General features: G+C 38.9%; 1 protein-coding gene across 1 annotated transcript in view; it reads left to right on the forward strand.

Annotated features, from left to right (window-relative positions):
* The window catches only part of KCNK10 (potassium two pore domain channel subfamily K member 10), a 64,807-nt gene extending 38,988 nt beyond the window's left edge, over window positions 1-25,819 (forward strand). Inside the window, exons 4-7 of the mRNA XM_025169244.1 lie at window positions 6,440-6,600; window positions 9,711-9,897; window positions 22,822-22,964; window positions 25,168-25,819. Coding sequence (XP_025025012.1) covers window positions 6,440-6,600; window positions 9,711-9,897; window positions 22,822-22,964; window positions 25,168-25,800 — 1,124 coding nt within the window. The 3' untranslated portion in view covers window positions 25,801-25,819. The remainder of the gene's footprint in view (window positions 1-6,439; window positions 6,601-9,710; window positions 9,898-22,821; window positions 22,965-25,167) is intronic.
* The last annotated feature ends 1,455 nt before the right edge of the window (window positions 25,820-27,274 follow it).

Below are 27,274 nucleotides of genomic sequence, written 5' to 3' on the forward strand. Positions count from 1 at the left end.
CTGTTTTATCTGGATTCAGCTTCACTTCTTGGCCCTCTTTGAATCCATCACAGCCTCCAAGCAACTGTCAAACATCTACATAGCCCCTCCTGATTCAAGCATGAAGGAGAGAAAGAGTTAAGTGTTATTAGTGTACTTGCACCAGGGGAAAAAAGAACACTTTTACACCACAACTGTTTTTTTTTTTTATTCTTTGCTAATATTGCTTTTTACTGTTTTAACATGTTAAAACAGCCACCCAGAGTCATATTCGCAAGATGGGCAGCCATATAAATCAAATAAATAAATAAACCCAAGCATGATGGGGCCAAACTGTCTCTCTCTGGTTATGGTCTTACAGGTAGGAATGGAATTGCCATAACTGTGCCTTGAATCCACAACTTACTGAGTTTATCCAACACCATGATCAGTGGTGTTAAAAGCTACTCAAAGATCCAGGAAAATTAGCCTGGTAGCATTCCCCAAGCATCTTACCCAGTAAATGTCATTAATCAGAACAACTAAGACTTTTATGTGCTACAGTATATCCAGGCCTGAAGGCAGAATGAACTGTTTCCTAGAAGAGTTGTAGTTGGATAGCCATCACCCTCTGCAGCACTTTGCCCAAGACAATTTGCAACTTTGCAGTGGTTGTCCAAAAGAGTCTGGGGAGGGTGTTTTCAAGAGAGGCCATACCATCACTTCCTTCAAGGCGGTGGACATATTTCCAGATCCACCCTGCTAGAATTTAATCAGGCAGCACCCCCAATAACTCTCTAGGATCTACAATGTTGTTGTTGTTGTTGTTGTTTTAATTTGGAATGGATATAAACAACTTTGCTTTTAAAATGTATTGCAAACTTATCCCAATAGGCTACTGAGGAAGTGGCCACTACCTGAAAAAGTCCTGTGTTATTCATTGAGGACCAGGGTCAGACAGCTTCAACCTAGAGAAACTAATCAAACCTGCTGATGGCCCACCATTCTTCCAAATAATCTACCCATTAGGTCCAGGAACCAAAAGGGGCGGACTATTGACCTTCTCACTCCCCAAAGGAGTAACTTGCAAGGACCTTGGGGTCTCCCTTGGTGTTAGTTTGCCAGTGGGGGCCAACCACCAAAGGTAGGCTGCTTAAATGGTCACCACGCCTGCAAAGAGCTGCAGCTGGAACAGAATTGGTTTGCTGTCATAGGATGGGCAGGATCCTCCGCAGTTCTCCTAGAAGTATGGGGCTCAGTGCAGCGAAACAAAAAACAGAAAACCAGGGAGTGATGAACACCAACTACTTTCCACTGAGCAAGGTCCTCTTTATCCAAAATATGTTACCAAGTTATTAACAATAAAATTAACTAAACATTAAAATCATTATACTTTTATATTTCTAGCATTATTGGCAACCTTTGAATATCTTATATGCATTGCACCTCATATTCAAATCAATATCAGGTTTTAAGGTAAAAATATATAAAGCAATGTATATGTGTATGAAGGAATATATGGATGGCTTGAACATTTAGGATATAAAAAATCTGCCACATCTTTTTTTTTTTTGTTACCTGTGATATCCTTTTAGTGTACAGATATTTTTTCTTAGGCACCCAACATTTCCTACTATTACCTCTGTTATTTAATTAGCACTACGATTTAGGAGGCATTCACATTTTGTATATTATTTACCTGTTAGAAATATATATTTGCCATGCTCTTGTGTCTGTAGATGCCCATTCCAGCCAGCTTGCAGCAAGTATTTATATTTGAACTGGTAATATGGCCAACCAGGTACATATATTGCTAATCAAAAATATTAATGAAAACACTGGAACACCATTTATGGGACAAGCCAGTAGCAAGATTTTTCACTATTTGTAAAACTAAGCCTTAAAGTAGCTCTTGTAGGCCTGACTATTTTGGTTAACCCTCCCTAAGTCCCTCACAAATTGACCTCTGCCAGTGATGTTGCCATGTCGCTGTCCCACTTCCTATTATTCATCCCTCTGTTAAGCCAGGAATGCGGTCTGCTGGTTTTGCTTTGATGTGATAATTTTGAAGCCATGTTTCAAAATTTAACATTATGTATGATCTCGGCCACTATGATTTGTTTAACAAACCCCTGCTTAGTGTGACACAGGTAGTCCCCAGTTTAAGAACGAGTTCTGTTCCCAAGGTCTGTCCTTAAGTCGACTTTGTATGTAAGCAGGAACATAGTATTGTGTAATGAACTCGAATCATTGTGTATTTAACTTGAATTTTGCTACAATAGGCTCTGTTCTTAACTATGGATCATCTGTAATCCGGGTGTTCTTAATCCAGGGACTGCTTGTATATGAATTCAGCCTCATCTCTGGATAAAATCTGATATTCCGGAATATCAGACCTGTAATATCAGGAATGTGATGTTCTGGAATATCAGATCTGTCAAGTGAGATGGCTTCTGGTTCTCACTTGAATTAGAGCCTTGTTCACTGGCAGATTTGCAATTTCAGAATAGCTACAGTTCAGTGGCAGAAAAAAGTTATGTCTCTTAAAAAAGAGTGCATGCAAGCACATCCCTCTTTCAAGTAAGTAGTATGTAAGGGCAAAGGCAGATCTGCCAGTGAATGAGGACTGCATTTCAAATTCAGGGGAGGCATTCTCCCAACCAGCAGATTTTATGACGAATGCACATCCCAGATCTGGAGCTGCAGGCTTACTAAAGAAATAAGTTAAGAAGGCAGCTGGGTTGGAGCAAAGGTCTATCAGGTTGAACATCTGGTTCCTCACAGTGATCAAACAGCTGCACCCAGGGCAACAGCAAAGTTAGTCACATGCTTCTTTAGTTATAGAGGAATTTAGAAATAAATGACTTCAACCCTTATTGAAGCTAAACTTACTGAATTATCTGTGCAGCATAAAACCAAGTCCTGTCTGTCATGGTTGCAGATTTGGGTCTTTCTTCTGTAAGAGAAGAGAGCCCCAGATTGTGTGTGTTGGGTTGGGTTGGGTTGGGTTGGGGTAGGATGGGGAGAAATTCTGAAGTCCATTAGCACTGTATATAAATAAGTTCTAAATGGTACAAGACTTTCTCAGAGATTAACATAAACTGAACTTTTTTTAAAAAATGGAAATTTCACTAGGCTGTGATGAGTGCAGATTCTAATTTAAAGTGGTTATGCAGGTGTGTTGGCATGCATTGGACAGTAGTCTCAATCATGTGGCTGAGCTATTTAAGTTAGATCTAAACATGATTTTTATTTAGGATAAAGATTAGATAATACTTAGGGGAACTAACTATAACTATAAGGGGTTGTTAACAATAATAAGCATTATATAAAAAGCAAAAATCACCATTAAACAGGCTCAAATTGAAAGGGAAAAGAGTGGGGGTCTGAACAAAGCTGCTGAAGGAGTGGATTCGCTGAGCTTGCAAGTAGGGCCCCTCCATCTGCCCATTTCAATTCACTGGAGCATTCCTTGGACCCCAGTTAAGCAAAGAGATACCTCAGCCATCCCCAAATGCAGGGCTGCCACACAGGTCAGTATTTTTCAGGTACGAGCAATAATCCCTGAACAACATACTAATTGCTGCTCTACAGCCATGTGTGTTGCAGAACAACAGCAGTGTGGTGCAATCAGAGGTTCCTTTTATTAATACAGTTGTTCTGGTGTGCTTCTCTCTCTCTCTCTCTTTTCTTTCTTTCTTTCTTTCTTTCTTTCTTTCTTTCTTTCTTTCTTTCTTTCTTTCTTTTATAAATTCTTATAAATTAATAATGTATTTGTTAAAACGTTTAAGAAATGGAATAAATGGTTACATAAAAGAAAGAAAAAAGAAAATAGAGACATCATGGATCAAGAATAAAATATCAGTAAATATAGGATTTACAATTTTTTAAAAGATTCTTTATCCCGCCTTTATTATTTTTATAAATAACTCAAGGCGGCGAACATACCCAATATGCCTTCCTGCTCCTATTTTTACCATCAGATTTATAATGAATTAATTACTTAAATTAACAAAATGCATAGGACTTTCATTGTATCATCTCAAGAAATAACTAAAAATCTCTATAAAATTTTAGGAATGATATTAATATTGATATCACCACTGTTTGTCATTGTTCCAAAAAAGATGCACATAATCAAGAGCTGTAAGAAGGAAAAAAAAAGGGGGGGGGGAGAAAAAGAATCAAATTTAGAGATAAATAAAAATAAGATTCTAAAAAAGGAGAAAAATCAATAAAAATATTAAGAAACTACATAGTTCTAAAATCCCTCCCATTGTACCTGTCTAGTGATTGCATCAAAATATTTATAAACATTGAAGTTGCTTCTAATTACTGTCTTTATGTCAATTGTTTTCCCCTTAAAAACTGTTAAGTGTCTGACTTTGCCTTGTGGGTGACATATAATATAGAGGGGAGCCTTTCTTAATTGTTCTGGTATGTTATTTGTGCACAGAAGACAGATGTTGAGCTTTTTTAGGCATACTATATCTGGATTTCAAAAATCTAGATGACCGTAGGTGGCAGAAAAGAGTCACTTTTTATATTTCTTTACCGCCATCTCCTGGTCATCTAGATTTCAAAAAAGTCTAATTTTTGTACATATCACCATTACTCCTACTTTAAAAAATGCTCCGATATCTTTTCTCCCAGAGAATAATGAGGGCTGGATGTTACAGCTGCAAAATCATTTTCGGGTATTGTTTCAGCATTTGCATGTTAAAGTTCCCTTACATTCCCAAACAGGCATAGGCAGCTGACCTTTAATAATAGCTGGCTAGGGGATTCTTTACAGATTGCAAGACATATTTTAGGGGCAAGCTTATACTTTTTTTTTAAGGGTACAACCAAGCTTATTAAATCCAAATATTGAATTTAAAAATATGTACTGTCTCATTGTTAAGAGTTTTAGTTGTACCCCTTGTTTAGTATATAGTTTGCTGTGAATGTTTTGCTTTGCTTTTGTTTTCTGAATATGAATTTTAAAAAGCTACCAGTCATTTCTGTTACTTTATGGCAAACTAAGTTCCATCTTCTGTTGAAGTTCCAAGTGATATTAAACATTTATAAGTACATCATTGTAAGCATATCATTATGAAGTGCTAGAAATCTTGCCATTAACCACAGATACAGGTATCTGTATTCCAGGAACATACAATCTCAATCTTTTTTATTTTGTCAGCTGGGACTCAGTCTTGACTCCCTTTTTTCCTTCATTTAGTCTTGTGGTTTGTATAGATACATTGCGTATCTTAAATGTGTCTAAAAGCTTCTGAGTAAAGATAAACTGGAAATATATGAAAATGAAATGAAAGAAGATACAAGGATTCAAATCATGCTGATAATATATTTCACTTAAGATAGTGGCAAAAAATAAATACATAAGGCATGCACACTCATAATTCTAAAAGGGCTGAATAAGGGGAATACTTAGCAAGGGGAGAATATGAAACAGTTGGTATATAATCCTCATCCCATGTTTAATCATGGTTTCTAGTATCACGAGGCAAGGAGATGCTTGAATTTCCATGTCATGGAGTCCTAAGACAGCTTAGTTGAGGTAGTTGAGGTTTTACTTTTAAAAAATGGTAGCCTGAGCGGCGTGTTATAAAATCATAGAAGTGGACAGCAGGGCCTTATGAAATCACATTTTTTTCCCCTGTTTTTAGTGGCACATGCTGGTTATAGGGTTGTGGCAGGGTTTTTCAAATTTGGCATCTTTAAGATGTGTAGACTTCAGCTCCCAGAATTCCCCAGCCAGCTTATACATTTACATTGATAGCTGACTGGAAACCCCTTATGGACTTTTTGCACGAAACGGGAAAAAATGCACATTATGATTTGTGGTTTTGATGATTACAAAAAATCTGGATAATAGAAAAAAGTGAGGGTTTTTTTTTTTTGGGTAACCATAGAGTAAGAGTTAATTTTGTAATTGTATTTATATTTGCTGCAAAAGAAATTGGAAGCTTCTTTCTTTTGTTCTCTCTTTTTGCCCTTTTTCTTTCTTCTTTCTTTCTTTGCTCTGTTAACTCTTTATTAGCTTGTGTTAGTTTTTATGTTCTTTGTAAAATCTTTAATAAAATTTATAAAAAAACAATTAAAGTTGCCAAATTTGAAAACATTAGATGATAAGGTCATAGGGTACACTGAGGCTTTCCAGAAACTTAGCACATGTTATTTATTTGATTTTCTGTTAGAATGCAGCAAGACATTGCACCATCATTTTTAGGCAATTTGCTGCCAAATTATAGCAGTGAGTTCAAAGGGAGGGGCCTGGGTGTCTTCAGAAAAGGGGATGGAGGGCATATACAGGTTATAGGGTGCCCACCCTGCTTTAAGAAGATGCAGGGCTTTGGCAAATGGAAAAGAGTTTGTTTGAATACATCCACCCCTGTTTAGCTTCATTCCTGTCTCCTCCTTGAATCCTCAGAAGTGAAGGATTTACTTTTACAACAAACTTCCTCTTTTTTCTCAACAGGTTATGGAAATATTGCCCCGAGCACAGAAGGTGGAAAAATTTTCTGTATTTTGTATGCCATCTTTGGGATCCCACTTTTTGGCTTTCTGCTGGCTGGCATAGGTGACCAGCTTGGAACCATCTTTGGGAAGGGCATTGCACGAGTCGAAAAGGTCTTTCGAGTAAGACTGAGCTGCTTAATCTTTTATTTTTTTTATTTTTTAGCTCTGAAGCTTAATGGCATAGCATATGCACTTCTGGAAAATGTGGCTTGGTTGGGCGCTGTGATGCCACCTACCTCATAGATATGTCTTCACAATTGATAAAAATTATACAACTCTCTAGCTAGGGTAGCAGTCTTTAGGGACTTTCAGGAAAAAAATGATGAAGGTGTATGTTGCAACAGAACATCAGCAGCTCTGTGTTTGGCCAGAGGGCCTTCCTTCTAGGTATCTCTGACTAGTCCAATAATTTTCAATCTGCCAGGTAACTTTAAATATAACATATACATGTGGTTAAAAAGTTACTTTTTTAAATTTCCTACTTCTTCCTTTGGCATATTTCTTTAATCCCAAGGGATGATTCTCTCGGCAATTAATTCAGTTCATATCTTCTGTTTGATATGGTTTCATAGCTCTGCAGGAGAAGTTCAGATTTAAATCAGGAAGGGAATGACTTTATTCCTTGCAATTTACTGTATTTTTCCGACTATAAGACGATACTTTTTTCTAAAATCCTTACCCTAAAAACTGAAGGGCGTCTTATTCAAGGAAGTCAGCCGAGAATTGCGGTTGCAAAACTGCCAAACTTTGTTTCTGCAGAGAGGCTTCTTCCTATTGCTAGCCTCCAATCACGAGGGAAATAGCTTGTCTCCCAAACAGACTTCCTCCAATCACGAGCCTGATGTAACTGACATCAGCTGATGCTGAACAAACCAATTAGAGGAAGGCTGATTGCAGAGACAAGCTATCTGCAGTTTCACTCGTGCTTGAATGTAATCAGTTATGCAAAAGAGCCTGGAAATAGAGCTGCAGAGAGACGGTTTGGACCTCCTCCCACCGAGTGTATCAGGTCAATGTTAACTAATTGCTAAATAAAAATGTGTTCTGCACTATCTTTAAAATATTGATTTTTTAATTTTGGGCTGGAAAAGTGGGGGTCGTCTTGTACATGGGGGCGTCTTTTTGTCGGAAAAATACGGTAGTATCCTTAAACAGTGTGTTATTTGTGTGTGGGGGAGTTTAATGATTCAATCTAGGGTCCTCCCAGTTCACATAAATTGCCGAAGTGAAAACTATTCACAGTCTAAAGTGCTTCAGTCAGCAGATGGGAATCATCCAACTCTGATTGCTTTTCCTGGATTTTTCTTTCTTTCACCTTCTTCAAAACGACAATAGCATTCTAAGGTTAAAAACTAGTTTAATATTCTTTTCTTCGAATGCTGATTTTCTTTGTGCAGGAAGATTTTATCTGAAATAGTCTTCAGTCATGCAAATGTTTACCTGCAGTCTAAAATTATATGATCCCTGAAAAATTCATTTACTTCATCTGCTGTTTTGTCTGAGCAGACGGATGTTCAAGAGAGTGAAAGGTGGGAAAGATGGGAACCAATCAGAAAACCTTTCATTACTACATAATCTCTGCATAGCTTTCCCTAAAACTGTACAGTCTAAGGAAACTGTTCACATCTGAAAGTGGCATTCAAAATGAACTACACCACATCCTTGTCTCATAACGAGAGTAGACCTGGAGGTGTCTTGGAATGGATCATTCTCTCCCTGCCAGCTGCTAACTAAATTGGCCATATTTCACAATATTTGTGGTTTATAATCTTCTTTTGATACTTCCTGTTTGACCTGAAGGAAAACTGAGATGCTTGTTTCACTCATTCTGATCTCCTCAGTTGCATATTTCATGTTTGAAGTATCTTCTCTATGTAAGGATGCATGTTTGTATATTTGTATATGTGAAAGTGGGGAGGAAGGGAACAACAATGCAATATGATATTTCATCAGTGTTCTATAACAGCCTTCCCTAAGTCAATACTTGTCCAAATATATTGGGATTATACCACTAGAATTCTCAGCCAGCATGACCATAGCTGATTGTGAATAGTGGGAATTGGACTTCCAGTATATCTGGAATACATCAGTTTGGGGAAAGCTAATTTTAATGTTGTCCTGTCCCAGTGCAATTGAACTTTATTTGAAACCAATCCTGCTATATTTGGAGGTGTTGCTTGCACAGAAGAGAGAATCCCACTCTGGCCAAGGAAAATTTGCTTTAATTTTGATACTTATATATTGATGACCAACTTTTATACTGTTGAGGATGACTATATTATTTTAGTCATTCAAGGGGAGGGTGGCCAGTGAAGTCCAACTCCCTTGCTATTGAATCAGGCTGAATAATAAAATTATCAACCTACAATTGATAATGGAGTTACAGGATGACTGATATCATGTCTTTAGGATTGAGCATGTCCCCCTCCTTGATGTGAGGGTTGGCTGTTCATTTGGGATGTGCAAATTTCAAAGGTATGGTTTGTTTTGCTGAAAGTAGATGTGAAGTACCCCTTTGAAGCAGCTTTGCAAAACTTTGCAAACTACGTAGCCTTCTGCAGTGAAGCAGCTGTACCATTGTGCCTCACTATAGGAATTGGGTTTCTGTTCATGCACTATGGAGCATACTGGCCCTTATATGATGTGAAACACTTCAATAAAGAAATTGCCCCCATGCTTTGATGAGGCAGAGTATATCTTTCCTGTAGGTCCCATCCAGGTGAATTGTACTGCCCTCTTGGACCTAAAGCTCATATTTCTGCAATGCAGTCAGAGTAAATGATGCACGCATACTGTATGAAGGTTCGTTCTTAGGTGTGAAACCATGAATGGCTAAACATTTTATCACACTTTGATTCAAATACACACACATGAAGTATATTTCCGTTTCCATTATTTCTTTTTCTACCACTGCTTCTATTCCTATTTGAACAGCAATTGTCACGCTTCTGTAAAACTCAACATTAGTACCACTCAGTCTTCTCCCGGAAAGAGTATTACGAACCTTATCAGTAGGAAGCTGGACAGTGGGGGATGTACTGTGGGCCAATATCTGTGATTTGATATAAGATTAAAATCTGTATTGTGTATTGCTCATGTTTACAGTCCAACTGTAATTCATAATGAATGGATGGTTTTTAATTTGATATTGCCAGGCAGCAATTTATTTTGTGTCAATTTCTGGAAACAGTGTATTGAAAACCACAAATGATGATCATTTTCTTTTGCAGAAGAAACAAGTGAGTCAGACAAAGATTCGGGTGATCTCTACCATTCTTTTCATCCTGGCCGGATGCATTGTTTTTGTCACCATTCCAGCTGTCAGTTTTAAATATATTGAAGAATGGTCAGCGTTGGACTCTTTTTATTTTGTCGTCGTCACTCTGACCACAGTTGGCTTTGGGGATTTTGTGGCAGGTGAGACATCCCACCAAGTTGTTTGTTTGTTTGTGTATTGCAGTGAACAACTGTGCATCCCATTTGTCAAGAGACAAATCTTACCAACCTGGCTTACAAGTAGCATGTTAAGTAACTTAATGAATCCCCCTCCCCTCCCCTCCCCCTCCTCCTCCCTCCCTCCCTCCCTCCTCTTTCAAGCAACAGCAGGAATCTTCTCTCTTTTGGAGATCCTTCCCACCAAGCTGTTGGTGGCAGTGGCCCTATAGCAGTGGTTGTTTGAGCAAACTGATAGCAAATGCTAGATGATCCATTCTGAGAAAGTGGAAAACAGACCAACTTGGAGTGTTACAGAGCAACTGATATTTCCAAATAGATGAACTTCAAACATTTTGTTTTGCTTGATAAGTATAATTGATAATATGAGTTAGTTAAGAAGACAGAGTATTCAAAAGTGACTTCTACAGAAATACTGTAAAAGAGTAATGCTCACATAAGGTTCTTTTTTCATTGGTGTTAAAGCCATGTCAGAGCTATGAGAGTCTGCCAATGGAGTCCAATTTTGGCATATCTGAGTGAGGGTATGGTTAGATCAGGAACTGGCAATCTATGGGTTAGATCTCAAGCACTATCAGACAATTTTACACAATGCCCAGATACTTACATAAAATGTCCCAAAACATGGACGATCACCAAACCTTATGAAATTTCAACAATCTCATTCAGTTGTCATAAATAGTACAAAAGTTCTTGTGCAAGATTCAGCATTCTCATGAGCTTTCAGCATTCCCATGTAAGATCACCGTAATCACATGAGATCGGGTCCAAGATAAGCTGGGTCAATAGAGAGCATCCTGGAGATTATATGGGGCAGTTTCATCTATATGTCTTTTGGTAAGTAGGCCTTTTCTGACAAGCTATATCCAACATGGCATCAACTTCGTGATAGGCAAATTACCTACAATAGCAAATTGTTTTGCTATTCCATACAACATGCTGTTAAAATTCTAGTTCAAAAAGATTTCCTACTGTGATCAGCTTAACATTTGTGAGTGAAAGCTTGATGCATGCTATGTTCTAATAGTAACAGGTTTTCAAAGAACAGCTGAAATATTATTTGAGAAAAAAATTACATTCAGGAGTGGAAGAATGAACACAAGTATGAGTTCAGTCAAACAATTATTCCACCATATTTGCGAAAGGGGCATGTATATCTATATGTGCAGCAGCTTTTAACAGCCAACTTGTAAATTATGTTGTCTCCTCTTAATAGAACTTTTGGGCCCAAATCTGTATGTCATAAAAACAAATTGACATTGGATGTGATTACAAAAAGGAGGTATCTGAATTGTTACATTATATACTTACAGGAATGAAAACACTACAATATTAAGCCATAAATATCTGCTTCTGTCAATTAAGTAAAGATATGCTTTCAAGCTAGAAACTGAAGGCATATAATTGTTTTGAAAGTATTTTTTACAGCCAGTAAGAGGAAAAAAATGATAGGGGAAGGCAAATTACATTTGTGCCCTTGCAGGTTTCAGTACTGAAAACAACATATTGGACAAAATGGTGATATGATTCAGTTGTGATATGAATCAGAGGTTCTTCTGATACTCTTGTTGTTTTTTGGTGTATTATCTTATTTCTATTGCCATTTAGTTTCCATTCTTTCACTGGGTTGCCCATGAGTGCCACGGAGATTGAAAACTGGCCTTTCTGTTATTCTCCCAGCACTGGAAATGGGAAATATTAAGAAAGGTTAACAAATATCCTTGGACCTTTGACCGCCGTACTGGGGGCATTGTACACATGCAAGTTACCCTATTGTTGCCAGTGAAATGCCACTAAACATTGGCTAGATTACTCATTATGAGTGAGATTCCAGTTATTAACAGTAAAAGGACTTTTCAAGAAGCAAATGCCCATATCTGCTGTAAGAAATAAGGCTGGTAAGGCAGGAACCAGGAGCTGTCATGCTAGAGAGCACTGTTAGCTCAGTAAAGGCCTTCCAAGGCCATCAAACTAAAGGCCAATTTCCATGGACTAGGAAAGGCAGGAGAATGTAAACACTGGAGTATACACCTATATAAAGGGGTTGATTTCTCTGTACTGCAAGGAACACATCTCTATGTATATGGCTTGACTCCTGTCTGCAATAAGGAGACTAACTTTGTGTTCTGCCTGGAAAGCCAATGTCTGAGTAAGGGATGAAATACTGAAGATTTACAGCTGTGCCTGTGTAAAGCCTGATGGCTATATTTGCCCATTCACTCCTCCCAAAACTCTGGGATGTGAGCCTTTGCCTAGAGACAATGATATAGGCTCTCTTGCAATGCCACAGACTGTGGATTAAGCCACCAATGCCTTGCTCCAGTACAAGAGCCAAGTGTCAATCCCAATGGATTAGTTAGCACAGATCAGCTAGCCCAACAGGTAGGCTACCATAACTTGTGGTCCCTTACCAATCTCCATCCTAGACTCTGTAACTATTGATGATTGATGCCAAATGTCTGCTGACCTGTTTGAAACATAAGACAGGAATCTGGACAGATGCACTACCTTCCTTGCTCAATGTGAGCTAAGACCTAAAGATTCCCATTGATTGTTCTTGTAGAGGGTTATAATTGATCTGATAATTGAGGAAGTTGCAAGATGGGCAGTCCCCCTTCAAATATAGCACAACGATTTGGACTTGGATAGCTATACAATTTTGTGATACTCCTGAGGACTACGTTTAGTGATCCTGTTCATTAGGTAATCCATCACCTCTGACAGGATAAGCGTTCTATGCAAGCATATGCAACTGGCTTACTTGTAGCTCAGGATGTGGCTGAAATGAAAGAGGCTTGATTGACTAGTATAAAGAGGGACTATCACATGAAATATTGGACTAAGTCAATCATTCAAGGCACCCCATAGACTATCAGCATTAATCCAGGTCTGCTTAAGTATCTATGAAAAATTCAAGGAGCAGAATGAATGGCAGAATAAGGGAAGGGAAGACATCACCATTCTTTTTTCTTCTCTCCTTCCACCCATATATCAGAGACTTCAGAAGTAGTAGGAGTCTTTAACTGTCACTGACCAGAATTCTGCAAGTTAACAAAATAATAATTAAAATAATTACACAGTTTCTATTTCAAATAAAATAAAATCACCATAAAATTATAACTGGAACATTGAGGCGACCAGGGTGTGTCTAGTTTTACAGACAGTATAACCAATGTAGATATATTCAAGGAAACAAAATCATATCAGTCTGATAAAAGTAACTGTACATAAAATAAATCATAATTATCTAGTTACTTAGTATGGAGTTAAAACAGGTCCTTTTGTCCTCATAGAAGGCACAATACAACAGGATATGAGCTATGGGTTCCAGAGATCCTTCTCCACAAGGGCATGATTTTAGCTGTCAGGGAGTTTTTTTATATTTGCCCTTGAGAAGAGCTGCTGGAAGTTCAATGAAACATGCTAATGTTAGTGCTCTTTGCAGTTTAGAGACAGTTATTTGGTTTAAATATCTTGCTGGTCTGAAAAAAATGACTTGACTATTCAGGAACACATTCCTGGGTTGGGCAGATTGATATATTTGGGCTTCCAAATCTCTAGCATATTGCTTGGGTGCAATAAGTGCTTGATCACAGGCCATAATCAGAACCCATAGTGTTGCAGGTTTTGTAGGGATGTTCTTTACTATGTTGATTTATAATTGTCCTCAGTAAGCAAAGAACCTAGACCTCCAGGAAGTAACAAGGTGACATGGTAATTTAGCCATTCCTGTAACTACAGATTCAGATTGGCTCACAAGTTGCCTGGCCTGCCACATTCTGTACCAACTGCTGCTTCTAAATGCTCTTCAAGGACAGCCTTGAGGAGAGGATGTTAGGGTACTCCAAACAGAGGCAACTAGAGTGTGAATGACTGTGAGCAAGTCTTTCCAGTCTAGGAATGGTTGCAGTTGTAGCTGAGCAAAAGCCCTTCTAGCATGTAGCAACTACGAGTCTAGAGAATCTGCAAATTGTGAGCCACCTCTGAGCAGGGGAGTACAATTTTGTCCAGAATCAAAGATGGAATTTCCCTGAAATTGTTAGGTCCACAAACCCAAAGCCACTTGGTTTTGGAGGAGTTCAGTCAGAGTCTTTTCCTCTCAGTCCAAACCCTGACAGCCTCCAAGTACTGGGTTGTACTTCTGCCACATCACCTATCCAGCTTGGGGACAGAATATATAACTGGATATCATCAGCATATTGATTAAATTGAATCACCGGCTGACAGATGACCTTATCTGGAAATTAGAAAGGAGTAGAGAGAAGAAAGATCCCTAAGGCATTCCACAGAGTAGAGATCTCCAGGCAGATAGAACCATTGCAAAACAGTGTTCCCCCACTCTAGTTCCTTGGAGATGGTCCAAAAGAAAACCATGGTCAGTGGTATCAAAAGTTGCTGAGAGATCAAGAAGAGCCAGAAAAGTTGTACTTTCCTGATCCCAGTCTCTTCATAAGTCATCCACAGGTACAGCCAATGCAGTTTCTGTACTGTATGCTGTCCTGAAACCTGACTGCCAGCCTTCCAAATAATCTGCTTCCTCTAGGTCTCTTTCCAGTTGCAGGCCACCACTTTCATCACAAACTTTCCTAAAAAAAGAAGGTTGGATAAAGTTGTCTAAAACAGAATGAGTGAAGGCTTCTTGAGCAAGAGCACACCACAGCCTCATTTACAGGGGAAGGAAACACCCCCTTGCTCAAAGAAGCATTGATTACTGCTTAAATCTAGCTTCCTGCCGCCTCACAGCTGGCCTTAACCAACCATGAGGGGCAGCAATCCAATTGGGAAGTGGTAGAACTGACTGCAGTAAGCCTTATCCATTTTCTTGGGACTCACAGATTCAGAATGATCTTAGACCATTTCACAAGATGAAGATGCAGTCATCTCCAGTGGCACTGTCCAGATTAAGTCCAGCTCCTATCAAATTTGAGTGGTCTGTCTGCCAAATATGGTGAGATATTTCACAGTGGCCCTCATATGGTTTTAGCCTACTTCCTTCCCTAGAAGGGAGCAGGTTGCCTTAAAAAGGGCCATTGAGTATCATTCAGCAGATGCAAAAGACTCAAGCTGATCTGCAATGCTCTAGGTGTCTCCTCTGCCTCTTCATATCCCTGAGTTCAGTAAACCAAGGAGCTACAGTGGATCAGCAGGCAGCAAATGACACTCTGTAACAATCAAATCCAGCACCTTTATTCTGGATGCCCCTTTATTGAGTGAACTGCAAACAAGATTCTTGGGAAACTCTCCAAACTCTGAAAACTAGCAGGATCCATCAGGTATGGGCCTCTTGGGCCCAGCCGCATCAACAAAATCTCCCATCTGGTTTCTGTGGGTAGTGCCTGTTGATGTCAGCAGTCTCTTGAGTGACAACAGCTACCCTCCTCATTTAGGGAGTGTCCTGTCCCAGAAACCCAATCAAAAACTCTGAAAAGATTGACCTGGCAAGATTTGTTCTTGACAAATCCATACTGATTTTTCAAATTTATCACATATTTTTTATGCTGCTCACAAATATATCTCTTTATGATCTGCTCTAAAAGATCCAACTTATTAGATGACTGATTCCACATGAGAGATTTGTAGGCATCTCCTTTCTCCTTGTCTACTAAGGCCAGTCAAGGAACTGAATTTAAGTGAATGCTTGGGCTAAATGTGACAGGAGTGAAGGCAATCAACTGCGAAAACCATAAAATAAGCAAGCTCATTAGTAGAATTGTTTTTCATTTGTAATGTTTCTCTTTAAAACTATGGACTTTGAAGGTGCTTCTTTCCACTTCCTGAACAAGATGCTATACATTTATATTTAGAAAACCAGGAAGAAAGCTGCATCTCCTATTCCAAGCAAATTTCCAAAAAAGTCAGATATTCAACAAATGCTACTACCTTGTAAACATGCACAGGATTAGGGTTTCAAACCAAGTGAAGAAACAAATCTGAAGATATAAATCAATTGCAGAACATCTCTGTACATCTCATTTATGGGTTTCTAAGGGAGACATAGAGATGGTGTGATGGCCATGTATTTATGGTGTTCTGAAATTAGTGGAAGTTACTCTGCTGTCTGAGATAAAGAATAGTATTGGCCAATGGCAAAATAATCTAATCGCTGATTATATAAATGATTAAATTAGTGATTCAGAAACATAATGAAGAATAGTTCCATCTTTCCTTTAAAAACACTGCTTATAAAATGTGAAATATAGGCTATCTTAATGGCACGGTAGGAGAGGGCAGAACAAAAACTAAATTTGATTTGATTTCATTTACCTTTAAGTGAAATTAAAATAACTAGCTAATACGATTGTTTTCCAAGCATGTATTTTGTGGTTTTCCCCTTCTGTCTTACTCATACGTACAGCATGATAACAGCTTTTGGAAGATCTCATCTAAAGCTTTCAGGGATTGGATGCAGTCTTTGAGCCTTGGTTGTGCACTTCTGCAGTAGATCACTGACATTTACAAATTTATACCAGAGTCAACTTCTTTATGTTTATCAGTCTGGAAAGGAATTTGTCCTGTTAATTTGATTGTGGGGAGCAAGGAAGAAAAATGACAGTCAAATACAAAAATATTGCACTGATCTAGCTGGAAAATAGCAGCATTTATTTTATAGTGCCTGCTTACTCCGTGCAACAGATCACTGCTAACTGTTTATAGTGATTCCCCCCACGACCTGTGATATATGATCAGAAGAACATCACCAATTCATAGAAACAAGGACACAGATGCTTGCCCTTTGTTATACCTTGACAGCTGTGAAGTCATCACAATACATCTCTTGAAAGATAATTGAAATCAGAAGCAATATTTGAGTCTTTGCCAACATTTCTATGCTTTGATTCATATATGAATCTTAAATCATTATAAGCATACTCATCTACAGGCTGCTTAGAATGCACCTTAAAGATTCATTGCAGTGTTTCAGATTGCTAACAGGCTATAAAAGTGCACAAGGTCAGGGAAGTGGAAGAGGGAAGATTGAACAACATTATGGAAATAAAAAATTGAGTTCTCTGTGCAGCTGTATTTAAATAAATGACATTAACTGTACATATATATATACTGTGTGTGTGTGTGTATGTGTCTGTCTGTCTGTCTGTCTGTCTGTGTAGCAGTTAGGCCCGGTGAGTTCAAAGGGACTTGTTCCGTGGTGAATAAATGCAGCACTGTAACGCACACTGTACCTGACAGTAAAACTTATTGTTCTTAAACATATATAGGACTGTACTGCAAATAGCATTTATTTGGACATACTGTAGCTTTAGAGAGAACACATTCTGCAAAATATTGTGCTGATAGCCAGCTTGTCTTATATCAGAAATGAAAATTATCACAGAAAAGGGGGAATTTACATTTCAGATTAATGAGCCTTAACATCTAGCTATAAATAAAATGAAAATGTTCTTAACTGAAAATTTGCATCTGATTATGTATTGATGAGCAAAAAGCTTTATCATACTAAGGAGTGTTCCATAAAATAGTCAACAACTGATTCTGATCCTTCCTTCCTTCCTTCCTTCCTTCCTTCCTTCCTTCCTTCCTTCCTTCCTTCCTTCCTTCCTTCCTTCCTTCCTTCCTTCCTTCCTTCCTTCCTTCCTTCCTTCCTTCCTTCCTTCCTTCCTTCCTTCCTTCCTTCCTTCCTTCCTTCCTTCCACAGAGTTATATGCCCATCTTGTAGAACACAACTCCAGGTGGCTCACAACAATAATAAAACCAAAAACAGTAAAAGCCTGAAAACCAGGGCCCCAACCCATCCCCTCCAATCCATCAATCTATGTAGTCCTCGCACTCCAACCATAGCCTATCCCGGTGTCGGGGAAAAGCCAGCCCTTTACGGCTTTCCAGGAGGCTAAAAGAATGGGGACCTGCTGGATCCTGGTGGGAAGTGTGCTTCACAGGGCAGGGGCTACTATTGAAAAGGCACACTTCCCTGGTCCCACTAGACGGCAACGCTTAAGGGACAGGACCTGGAGCGTGCCCACCCTATCTAGCCTAGTGGAAGGGATATATACCTACCTTTGTTATATTAACAACTTTAGAAAGCTCATTGAATTTAGCAAATTCTAATAACCCCACAGATTTATGGAGGTTATGGCTATCATCGCACTCCTTAATTTTATTTTTTACAACAATGCCTGTTTTACCGCCTTTGTTTCAACTGTATTTTTTCCATTCTAGTGACCATTGTGTATGTTTTTCTCTTTCCAGGCAAAGATTAGAATCTATTTTTTCAAACGTTTTGCAATATAATAAACCATCACATATTTCTAGGCAAGAATATTGGTTACTGAAATACTTATACCATCGCAGTGCCTGTGGTCAATCGTGCTATCTCACAAAATGCTGAACAGGCGCTAACACAGGATACTTCATCAATTTTTGTGACTTTATTTTCTTCATGATTCACATTGCTGTTTTTTAAATCTTTCTCTTTACAGGTCTTCTTGCTGTAGGCTGTTAAGCTGAGCTATTTGAAATGTTTCATGCTGTACTGAAATACAATATATTATTTCAAAATGGTTTTTAAAAAAACCACTTGCCAATTATGTAGAGTGTAATTTGGCTGAACTTTATGAGGAGTTGCAACACCAAGACAAGTGTCTTGGTCAAACTTTCCAGGGCTATGGAAATGACCCCCTAAAATTTCAAATAGGATTAATCTTTCTGTCTGCATTAAATAATACAACTTGAAACCCTAAGAGATACAGTAGTTTTGGAATGTAAGAGTGACAGAAAAAAACATCTTCCATAAGATATTTTTTTATGATAAAAGGTTTAAACAAGTTGGTTGCTTTACCCAGAGGATTGAAGACATAAGGAGAAACAGTTCTTGTCTTTGTCTTGTCTTAATTTCAGTCACAGAGAAAGAATTGTACACTACTCAGAGTTGGTTGTGATTGGACTCTATAAAACAAGCAAACTGATAAATAGCTTGACACTCCTCTTGTATGTAGCTTGATGTACTTTGTAGTTAGATAACTAAAACAAGGTTTTTGTAGCTCTTAGTTCAGCCACTTCTGTGTTAGATCTGTGCCCCTCCTGGCTGGTCAAGGCTGCCCAGAAGAGGACACGTAATTGGGTCTGGGTGGTGGTTAATTCCTCTTTGAGGGAGGGGGTGGTCCCGCCGGCTCTTGAGGAGGTGGTGGTACACCCCCTCCTCAAGGGGCCATCGCTTGACCCAACTAATCTGGATAGTTTTCGTCCAGTCTCCAACCTCCCTTTTTTAGGGAAAGTTGTTGAGAAAGTGGTCACACGGCAGCTTCAAAGGACTCTGGATGAAGCGGATTATCTGGACCCCTTTCAGTCAGGATTCAGGCCAGGATATGGGACTGAGACGGCATTGATCACGCACTTGGATGACCTCTGGCAGGAGCGGGATGAGGGCAGTGCTTCTGTCCTTGCTCTTGACCCCTTGGCGGCCTTCGATACCATCAATCATGGTATCCTTCTGGACTGGCTTCAGGAGTTGGGAGTGGACGGCACTGTGTTGTGCTGATTCTCCTCCCTCCTCTGGGATCGGTTCCAGTTGGTGTTAGTAGGAGGGGAGAGGTCCAGTCCACGGCCCCTACTGTGTGGGGTGCCACAGGGCTCGGTTCTCTCTCCCCTCTTTCTTAACATCTACATGAGGCTGCTGGGTGAGGTGACAGTTCAGGGTGAGATATCATCAATATGCTGATGATACCCAGCTTTATATCTCCTCCCTGGGCTGTCTGAGTGCTGCCTATCTCAGTGCCTGGAGGCTGTAGGGGCCTGGATGGGGCGCAATGGGCTTTGGGTCAACCCAAGCAAGACTGAGTGGCTTTGGGTGTTTGGGCCTCCTAGTACCAAGGTTTTTCCACCTTTGGTCCTGGATGGGGTGGCTCTGCCTCAGATGGACCCGGTGTGCAATCTGGGGGTCCTCTTGGAGTCACGGCTCCTGCTGGAAGAGCAGGTGGCATCCGTGGCTAAGAGGGCCTTTGCACATCTTCAGGTTGTGCGTCAGTTGCATCCATTCCTGGACCGGGAGGCTCTACTCACTGTCATTCATACCCTTGTGACCTCCCGTTTGGACTATTGTAATGTGCTCTACATGGGGCTGCCCTTGAAGAGCATTCAGAAGCTTCAGCTGGTACAGAATGCAGCTGCCCGGGTTGTAAATAGTGTCGGTTACTCGGCACATGTAACACCACTGCTTTGGGAGCTGCACTGGTTGCCAGGGTGTTTCTGGGTGCAATTCAAGGTGCTAGTTGTCACCTATAAAGCCCTTCATGGATTGGGGCCGGGTTACCTTAGGGACTACCTTTTCCCTGTTGTTTCTCCTTGCCCAATCCAGTCCAGCAGGGTGGGCATGCTGTGGTACCTGCCCTCTGGAACATCCTCCCTCCTACGATTAGGATGGCCCTGACCCTTTTGGCTTTTTAGAAGGCCTTGAAGACCTGCCTTTATGCCCAGGCCTGGGGCCCCAAGCATGTGGAGGGCCCCATTTCATGGTTGTGCTGATACCAATGGTTTTTAAAGATCTCTTGGCTGCATTTATATTTATATTTAATTTTTTTGTACTGTTTTAAATGTTGGCTGTTTTTATTGTTGTTAGCCACCCAGAGTCACTGGTCTGAGATGGGTGACTATATAAATTGAATAAACAAACAATCTAAAAGCCTTTACAATTTAAAAGGCATTAGCTGCAGTCATAAACTCAGTGGCTATATTTCTGCACAGAATTGGGTTCAAGTAATTTTATTTGGTATCCAGAATGCTACAACTAAATAGGTATGTGAACACATATACAGTATACTGGAGAAGATTCATAGATGACAATTATGCACATCATTTTATTAAAAAGGAATCAGTAGAGGTTCAGTGCTTCACTATAGCTAAGCAAAAAAATCATGTTTCTCTGGCTCTGCCTTAGCAATCCAGCTGTCAGCTTGGAGAGGAACACTCGTTAAGATGGGTGGCCATATAAATTGAATAACTAACTAACTAACTAAATAAATAAATAAATAAAATAAATGCAGCCCTGTTAGAGCTCTGGCTTTGCCTGTGCACACAAAAGCCCAATCCCTGTCAAACTGTTCTGTGGGCTTTCCTCCCATTTTGCCTGGCAAGGCAGCTGTTGTTTTGTCCAGGCAGAGCAGGAAAAATGTGAAGGCTTAGCTTATCTAAACCCATGGTACAGCTTTTGTTGTGTGCAAAATTTTAACAAGTAGCCCACATGAACTGGATTGAACTGGCTAGATAACACCCTGAACATAATCTTGATCATAAATGCGATCATAACCCCTATTAGTTTTTGAAAATAAGAGAACCTCTAGAATAGATTTGGGACTTGTAAACGGGTAGAGATGTACATAGCAGATAATGAGTGGAGTGGAAAGTTTCTTATTCATTGTAGTCAATAGATCACAGCCTTGCTTTTCTCTTTCATTTTGAAAAGAAACCCTTTTCTGTTTTTGTGCCAATCCAATCCCCTGTTTTGGATGCTCAGTGGCACCCATGGCACTAGTGTGTCCATTGATATTTCTCTTGGAGCTTGCCAGACTACTTATCCCGCTTGACTTCTACATTTAAAGAAACACCTATTTTATTTTTTAAAAATAAGTTGACATGCAGAAATAAAAAATGCCAGCTTCCAGCATTTAAAAGTGTATCTGGGGTCCAAATGGGCATCTTAGAAAATTGAAATTTGGGGACAGAGCTTAGTTTGGAAGCATGCCACCTGCACAGAAGAAGGACAGAAGGTAGCAGGGGTAGCAGGGAGCATTTTGGAGAGAGTAGCGTGGGGATAGCAGGTTACATTCTAGTAAATCATTGTTTTGTAAATGGGTATTTATATTATCACCGTTTTGTGAATGGACAAGCCCCTACAAGGCAGTCAATGTACAAGAACATCCACAACTAGTACTTACAATTATAAACATGCTAGCAAATTCAAAGGTTTGGTGACCCTGATTAAGTGCTCCAATAATAACAACAACAACAAAGCAAAATATAACAAAACAATACTACAATTGATCAGAGGAAATAAGTCATTAGAGACCAGCTGAATGTTTGTAAAATTAAAGCATATGCTATGTTTCTGTGAAACATGGAGAAGTTTCATGCATCAATCTTTTTCTTGACTAGGTTTTGAATGTGGTAATTGTTCTGCCATAGAATTGCTCCCCCACATACATGTAACAGTATCCGAGTGCAAAATTGCAACTTTACTTGGAACAGCTTACATCCTGCGACAGTACCTTTATTATTAATTAATTAATTAATTAATTAATTATCAAACTTGTATGCCGCCCATCTCCCCCAATGGGTGACTCTGGGCGGCTCACAATAATAACACCATCACAATTAACACTATCAAACAACAACATCTGCCTATCCCAGTTACTTGGGAAAGACTTGATAGGTGGATAAAAATGCCAAATCAAGTCTAAACATCTGGCTGATTACGTGACCAGCAATAATAATTTAAATAATAGATTTGGAGGCCATCCTGGGCAGCTTACACTTAAAAAATAGAAAACAATTAAAAAATCGTATGCACCCAGACAGATCACACTTCATATACTATAAAACACAACCAACAGAGGCTCCACAAGCACTACTCCAAGGTCTGGAAGAACAGTCAAGTTTTAAAAGACTTCTGGAATATCAACTGGATGGGAGCTATGCAGATTTTATATGTTAAATATCTCAATGTGCATGACAGGACAGTATAAATGTATCATTGTGAATATGCCTACTGAGGCGCGTTAGTCAATAGTCTTGCTCAAATATTGAAAGTAATGTGGATTGTGAACATGAAAATGGTGAAGTGTAGTTTCACCTTGAGATATGTTCTGCATCTGCATTTCTAGATGTTTTATTGTGACTGTTGCTGTTATCATCATTGTCATCATCATCTTACCACCTTAGGAGGAAATGCAGAAATCCCTTACCGGGAGTGGTATAAACCCTTGGTATGGTTCTGGATCCTTGTGGGCCTCGCATATTTTGCTGCTGTCCTCAGTATGATTGGAGATTGGCTGCGGGTTCTTTCAAAGAAGACTAAAGAGGAGGTAACTATTGGCAAGTAGCTTATATTGCAGGAGTTTTCATGTCATGTTAAGGCTGCCTTCCATTTGCATTTTACCCTGCCAAACCAGTACTCAATATAGGCCATAACAAATTTGAAGAAAAAAATATCCAGTATCTGAAAGAAGAGAATAAAACAGAGACAATCCCAGGAGATTTAAAAACAACATTAAAAACAATTAGATGTGTATTATAACTTTATAAAGAAGTAGATTATAGGCTGAAGGTCACATCTAATTTTGAATGACATGCTAAAGGCTGCACTCAGAAACTGACATTTATTGGGTAGAAAAATTCAAATTGATTTTCATCTCATGAGAAATTGGCACATTAGAGTAATTCTTACTTTTAAAAAGCTGATAATAGTTAAAAAAAACAACCAATCATGAGCCTATACGGGTATTGTAACTCACAATCAACTGTTAAGTAATGATATATTTAAAAATTTTGAGATTTTACAAAAGGACTACAATTCACCTAGAAAGGTTGAATGGCAAGGCTTGGAGTCAAAACACTTGTTATATTCATTGTTTGGCCCTGATGACCTTGCAAGACTCTGAAAATTCAGAAGAATTGCTTGTGTAAGAGATGGTCTTTGTTGAATCGAGACCCATGATTTTGTATTACCAATGTAAAAAAAAAATAATCAAAAACTAAATTTGGAGAATATATAAGAAATTTGGAATAGAGAATTGGATAATCCTATATTGTTCAGTCAGTGACTTGAGGTTTTAAGAAGTGTTAGATATGTTTGTTGTGACCTAAAACTCAGCAAAAATTCTCTTTAGGGTCTCTTGGAGACCACAGAGAATCTTTGTAAAAAAGTTAGCTCTGTTCCTTTCTATGTTAGTGTTGTAATAAAATTGAAGATTTTGGTACAGATGTTATGGGCGTGTCTGCTTGTAATTCTTTATTGGCTAGGCATTATTATTATGGTGGGCCAAATTCTAAGGCAGTTATGGATTAAAATGTTAATGTTTTGTTAAATTATACCCCATAATTCTGGAATTTTTCAGTCTAAAGAACTTAGCATATATTGAATATGGACTGTTGTGAAAAAGTGAGTATGTGCTCATGGAAAAACGCTGGTGTCCCAGACTCTAAATTAGCTTAACAAAATTAGTCAATTCTTAGAGTTTGAATCAGCTATGTATTAAAGGAGAGCCAAGATGGACAATATGATTTGTATGGTCTAGGTTTAATTGAATCATATTTTTTTAAAAAAGAAGAATACATAAAGGTGTGTGTGTGTGTGTGAGAGAGAGAGAGAATGAATGAATGAATGAATGAATGAATGAATGAATGAATGAATGAATGGTATCAGCCCAAATCAACCCACTGTAAGAAGAAGCCCTCTTCATTGAAGATTATGCACTATAATGTACCATACTGGTCCAGCACAGGCTTGTGGCTAGATGTTTGTTGACATCCCAGTCTAGGGCTAAGAGAGAGTATCTGGCCCAAAGTCAGCTTCTATCACTAAGGGAGGTTTAGAACCTGGGTCTCCCTATTCCTAGTCCAGATATACTCATTCTTAATGGGTGCACACGCACACACACACTTAATATTAATTACAGTTTAGGTGGGGAGGTATGAGGAGGTTTTTAGCTTAGTTTTATTTTTTGGTTTCCCCCTATTATTTTACATGCTATTAATGCAATATGGAAATAATTGTTTATTATATAGGAAATGAGTGTTTATATGGACAGAAACATGTTATTCAGAAAACTGAATATCAAACAAATAAAAATAGGCAACCATCAGGAATCAAATGAATACCTGATTCTGCTAATTGTTTTCTTTATTTAATCTGCAACTGGGGGAACAATTGTTTACTTATGTACTGAACCAGTTTATATGGCTGCCCAACTTGCAGATTGTGACTCTGAGCAGCTAATATAGGATTGAAACAGAAAAAAATGAAAAATAATCAACAGGACTAAAAAGAGCAAAGAATATAATACAACAGAGGCCAACACAGTGATAGCCTCAACCAGTACAAAAGAAGCTGGGCCAATGCCTGGGGAAAGACCCAGGTTTTCAAGGCCCTATGGAAGGTCAACAGGGTTGGGGCCATCCAGATCTCAAGGAGTATGCTTTTCATAAATAACTCTTTAATTAATTGTGTTTTTTGAATTTATTCTGAAATTTCCTGTTATTTTACTTGACTTTGGTTTTGTGCAACAGGTTGGTGAAATAAAAGCCCATGCAGCAGAATGGAAAGCCAACGTGACTGCAGAGTTCAGGGAAACACGGCGGCGGCTAAGTGTGGAGATTCATGACAAACTTCAGAGGGCAGCCACCATTCGGAGCATGGAGCGCAGGCGTTTAGGTCTGGACCAGAGAGCCCACTCCCTGGATATGCTCTCTCCAGAGAAACGTTGTGTCTTTGCTGCCTTGGGCAACAGTCATTTCAAGGCTTCATCTCAGGAAAGCATCAACAACAAGCCTAACAACCTGCGCCTTAAAGGGTCAGAGCAATTGAGCAAACATGGTCAGGGGGCGTCTGAGGACAACATCATCAACAAGTTTGGTTCTTCATCCAAGCTGACCAAAAGGAAAAACAAAGACCTGAAAAAAAGTATCCCAGAAGATGTGCGAAAAATATATGAGACCTTGCGGCACTACTCCTTAGATGAGGAGGAGAAGAAGGAGGAGGAGGAGGAGGACTTGGAGAAGGTGTGTCACTCAGCGCATTCTAGTACTGCCATTCTTACCAATTGTATTGAACAACACATGGACCTAGAGAATGGCATGCTCCCCACTGAAACCAAAGAAAGGGAACATGAAAACAAATCATTACTTGAAGACAGGAATTAAATGTAGACCATTCTTTGACTCTAATGAGCCAGTGTTAGTCTTTTATATATGTATATGATATATAGATATATGTATCAAGACACGTGCCTTATACAGACCTAGTTCAGTCTGAATTACATAGCATCCTAGAATATTTCACTGTGCCATAATGACCGAAGCTTGCTCTGCCAAAAGAAATCACAGATAATACACTGGAGAATGGCATCTGAAGGTGGAATATTGACACCGTCAGCCTACATATGCTTACAAGGGGGGGGAATTCAAAAGGATGATAGTAATGCAGCTGGAAAGGTGAACAGCATGGGAGGAATGTGTGAGAGCAGAGGCAGACACATTAGAAGATCATTTGGGGAAAGGAGGAAATAGAGCTGGCATGAGTCTTTCCAGCGGATCGCAAGTTCCTTCTCTCACTGTTGAATACTTTTGATTGAAACATAAAATAAGAGGCTGAACTGTCAACTTTAAGGCAGTGTTTCTGTTTTGGCATAGGATCCAAATATGAGTGTTCCCTCATTTTATGTTTTGAAAAATCAATGAGCCTTCAGTGATCCTTGCTCCCCAAATTAAAATGTTTTTATACACAAGAAAGGCATCTGGATGCTGGGGAGATATCAGTAAAGACAGCAGAATGTCCTTTTCAGAAACATGAAAAGAAAACACGTAAAAACAGCTCATTGTGAATATTTATCATGAAAAATGAAAAATTGGGAAAAATGAAGAAAAACTCTGCCTTTGGAAGAAATTCATCTTATAAACTAATACTACGCTGGGGGAAAAAAACTTCAAAATTGAGCAACTGCAGTGTTTTAGGAAGGAAAATGTAATCTTGTGCTTGGGTCAATAAGCAGTGAACTTCTTTTTAAAAAAAAATTGCGATCATACTTTCTATCCCTGAAGGAGCTTCAGTTTTAACACTGTAATATGCTAAAAATAGAAAGTGAAACCTTTGCATGATGTCAACAGTTTGCTATTCTCTGTAGCAGAAATTCATTAAAAAAGACATGTGCATATACAATGTATAGTAAAGGGTGGGGCAACTTCCAAACCTCAGGGCTTTGTGTCCCTATTGGTGGTTAAGCTTAAGGTAAGAGACAGACAGCTGTCCAAAATTCTATGATGGTGACAAGGAAAGTGGTGGTAATATTTGATTAACTATTTTAAGTGCTTAGAGCTTTAAGTGCGATTAATAACTTCATATTGTGAAGTGTTTAATCACCTATTTTTCAAATACCTTCCTTTAAAGTTTAAGGTTTTTTTTTTCTCACTTGATTTAGTTTTTGTTCCTTTCTTCTTTCCACAAAAACTAAGCAAATTCACTTTTGGTGTTATAGCAAACAAGAAAAACACTATTGCTTACATGTTTTTGGCCTTTCCATGAATAAATATGGAAAGCACAAATCATTTCAGATTTCAAAACAGATGTTAAATGAAGATGATAGGAGAGAGTTGATTAGTTAGAATTACTTATAATGCT

Source organism: Python bivittatus, unplaced genomic scaffold (genome assembly GCF_059951505.1).
Source record: "Python bivittatus isolate LINGU-HERP-01145 unplaced genomic scaffold, Pbiv_v1 ctg000480_np1212, whole genome shotgun sequence".
Lineage (NCBI taxonomy): Eukaryota > Metazoa > Chordata > Lepidosauria > Squamata > Pythonidae > Python > Python bivittatus.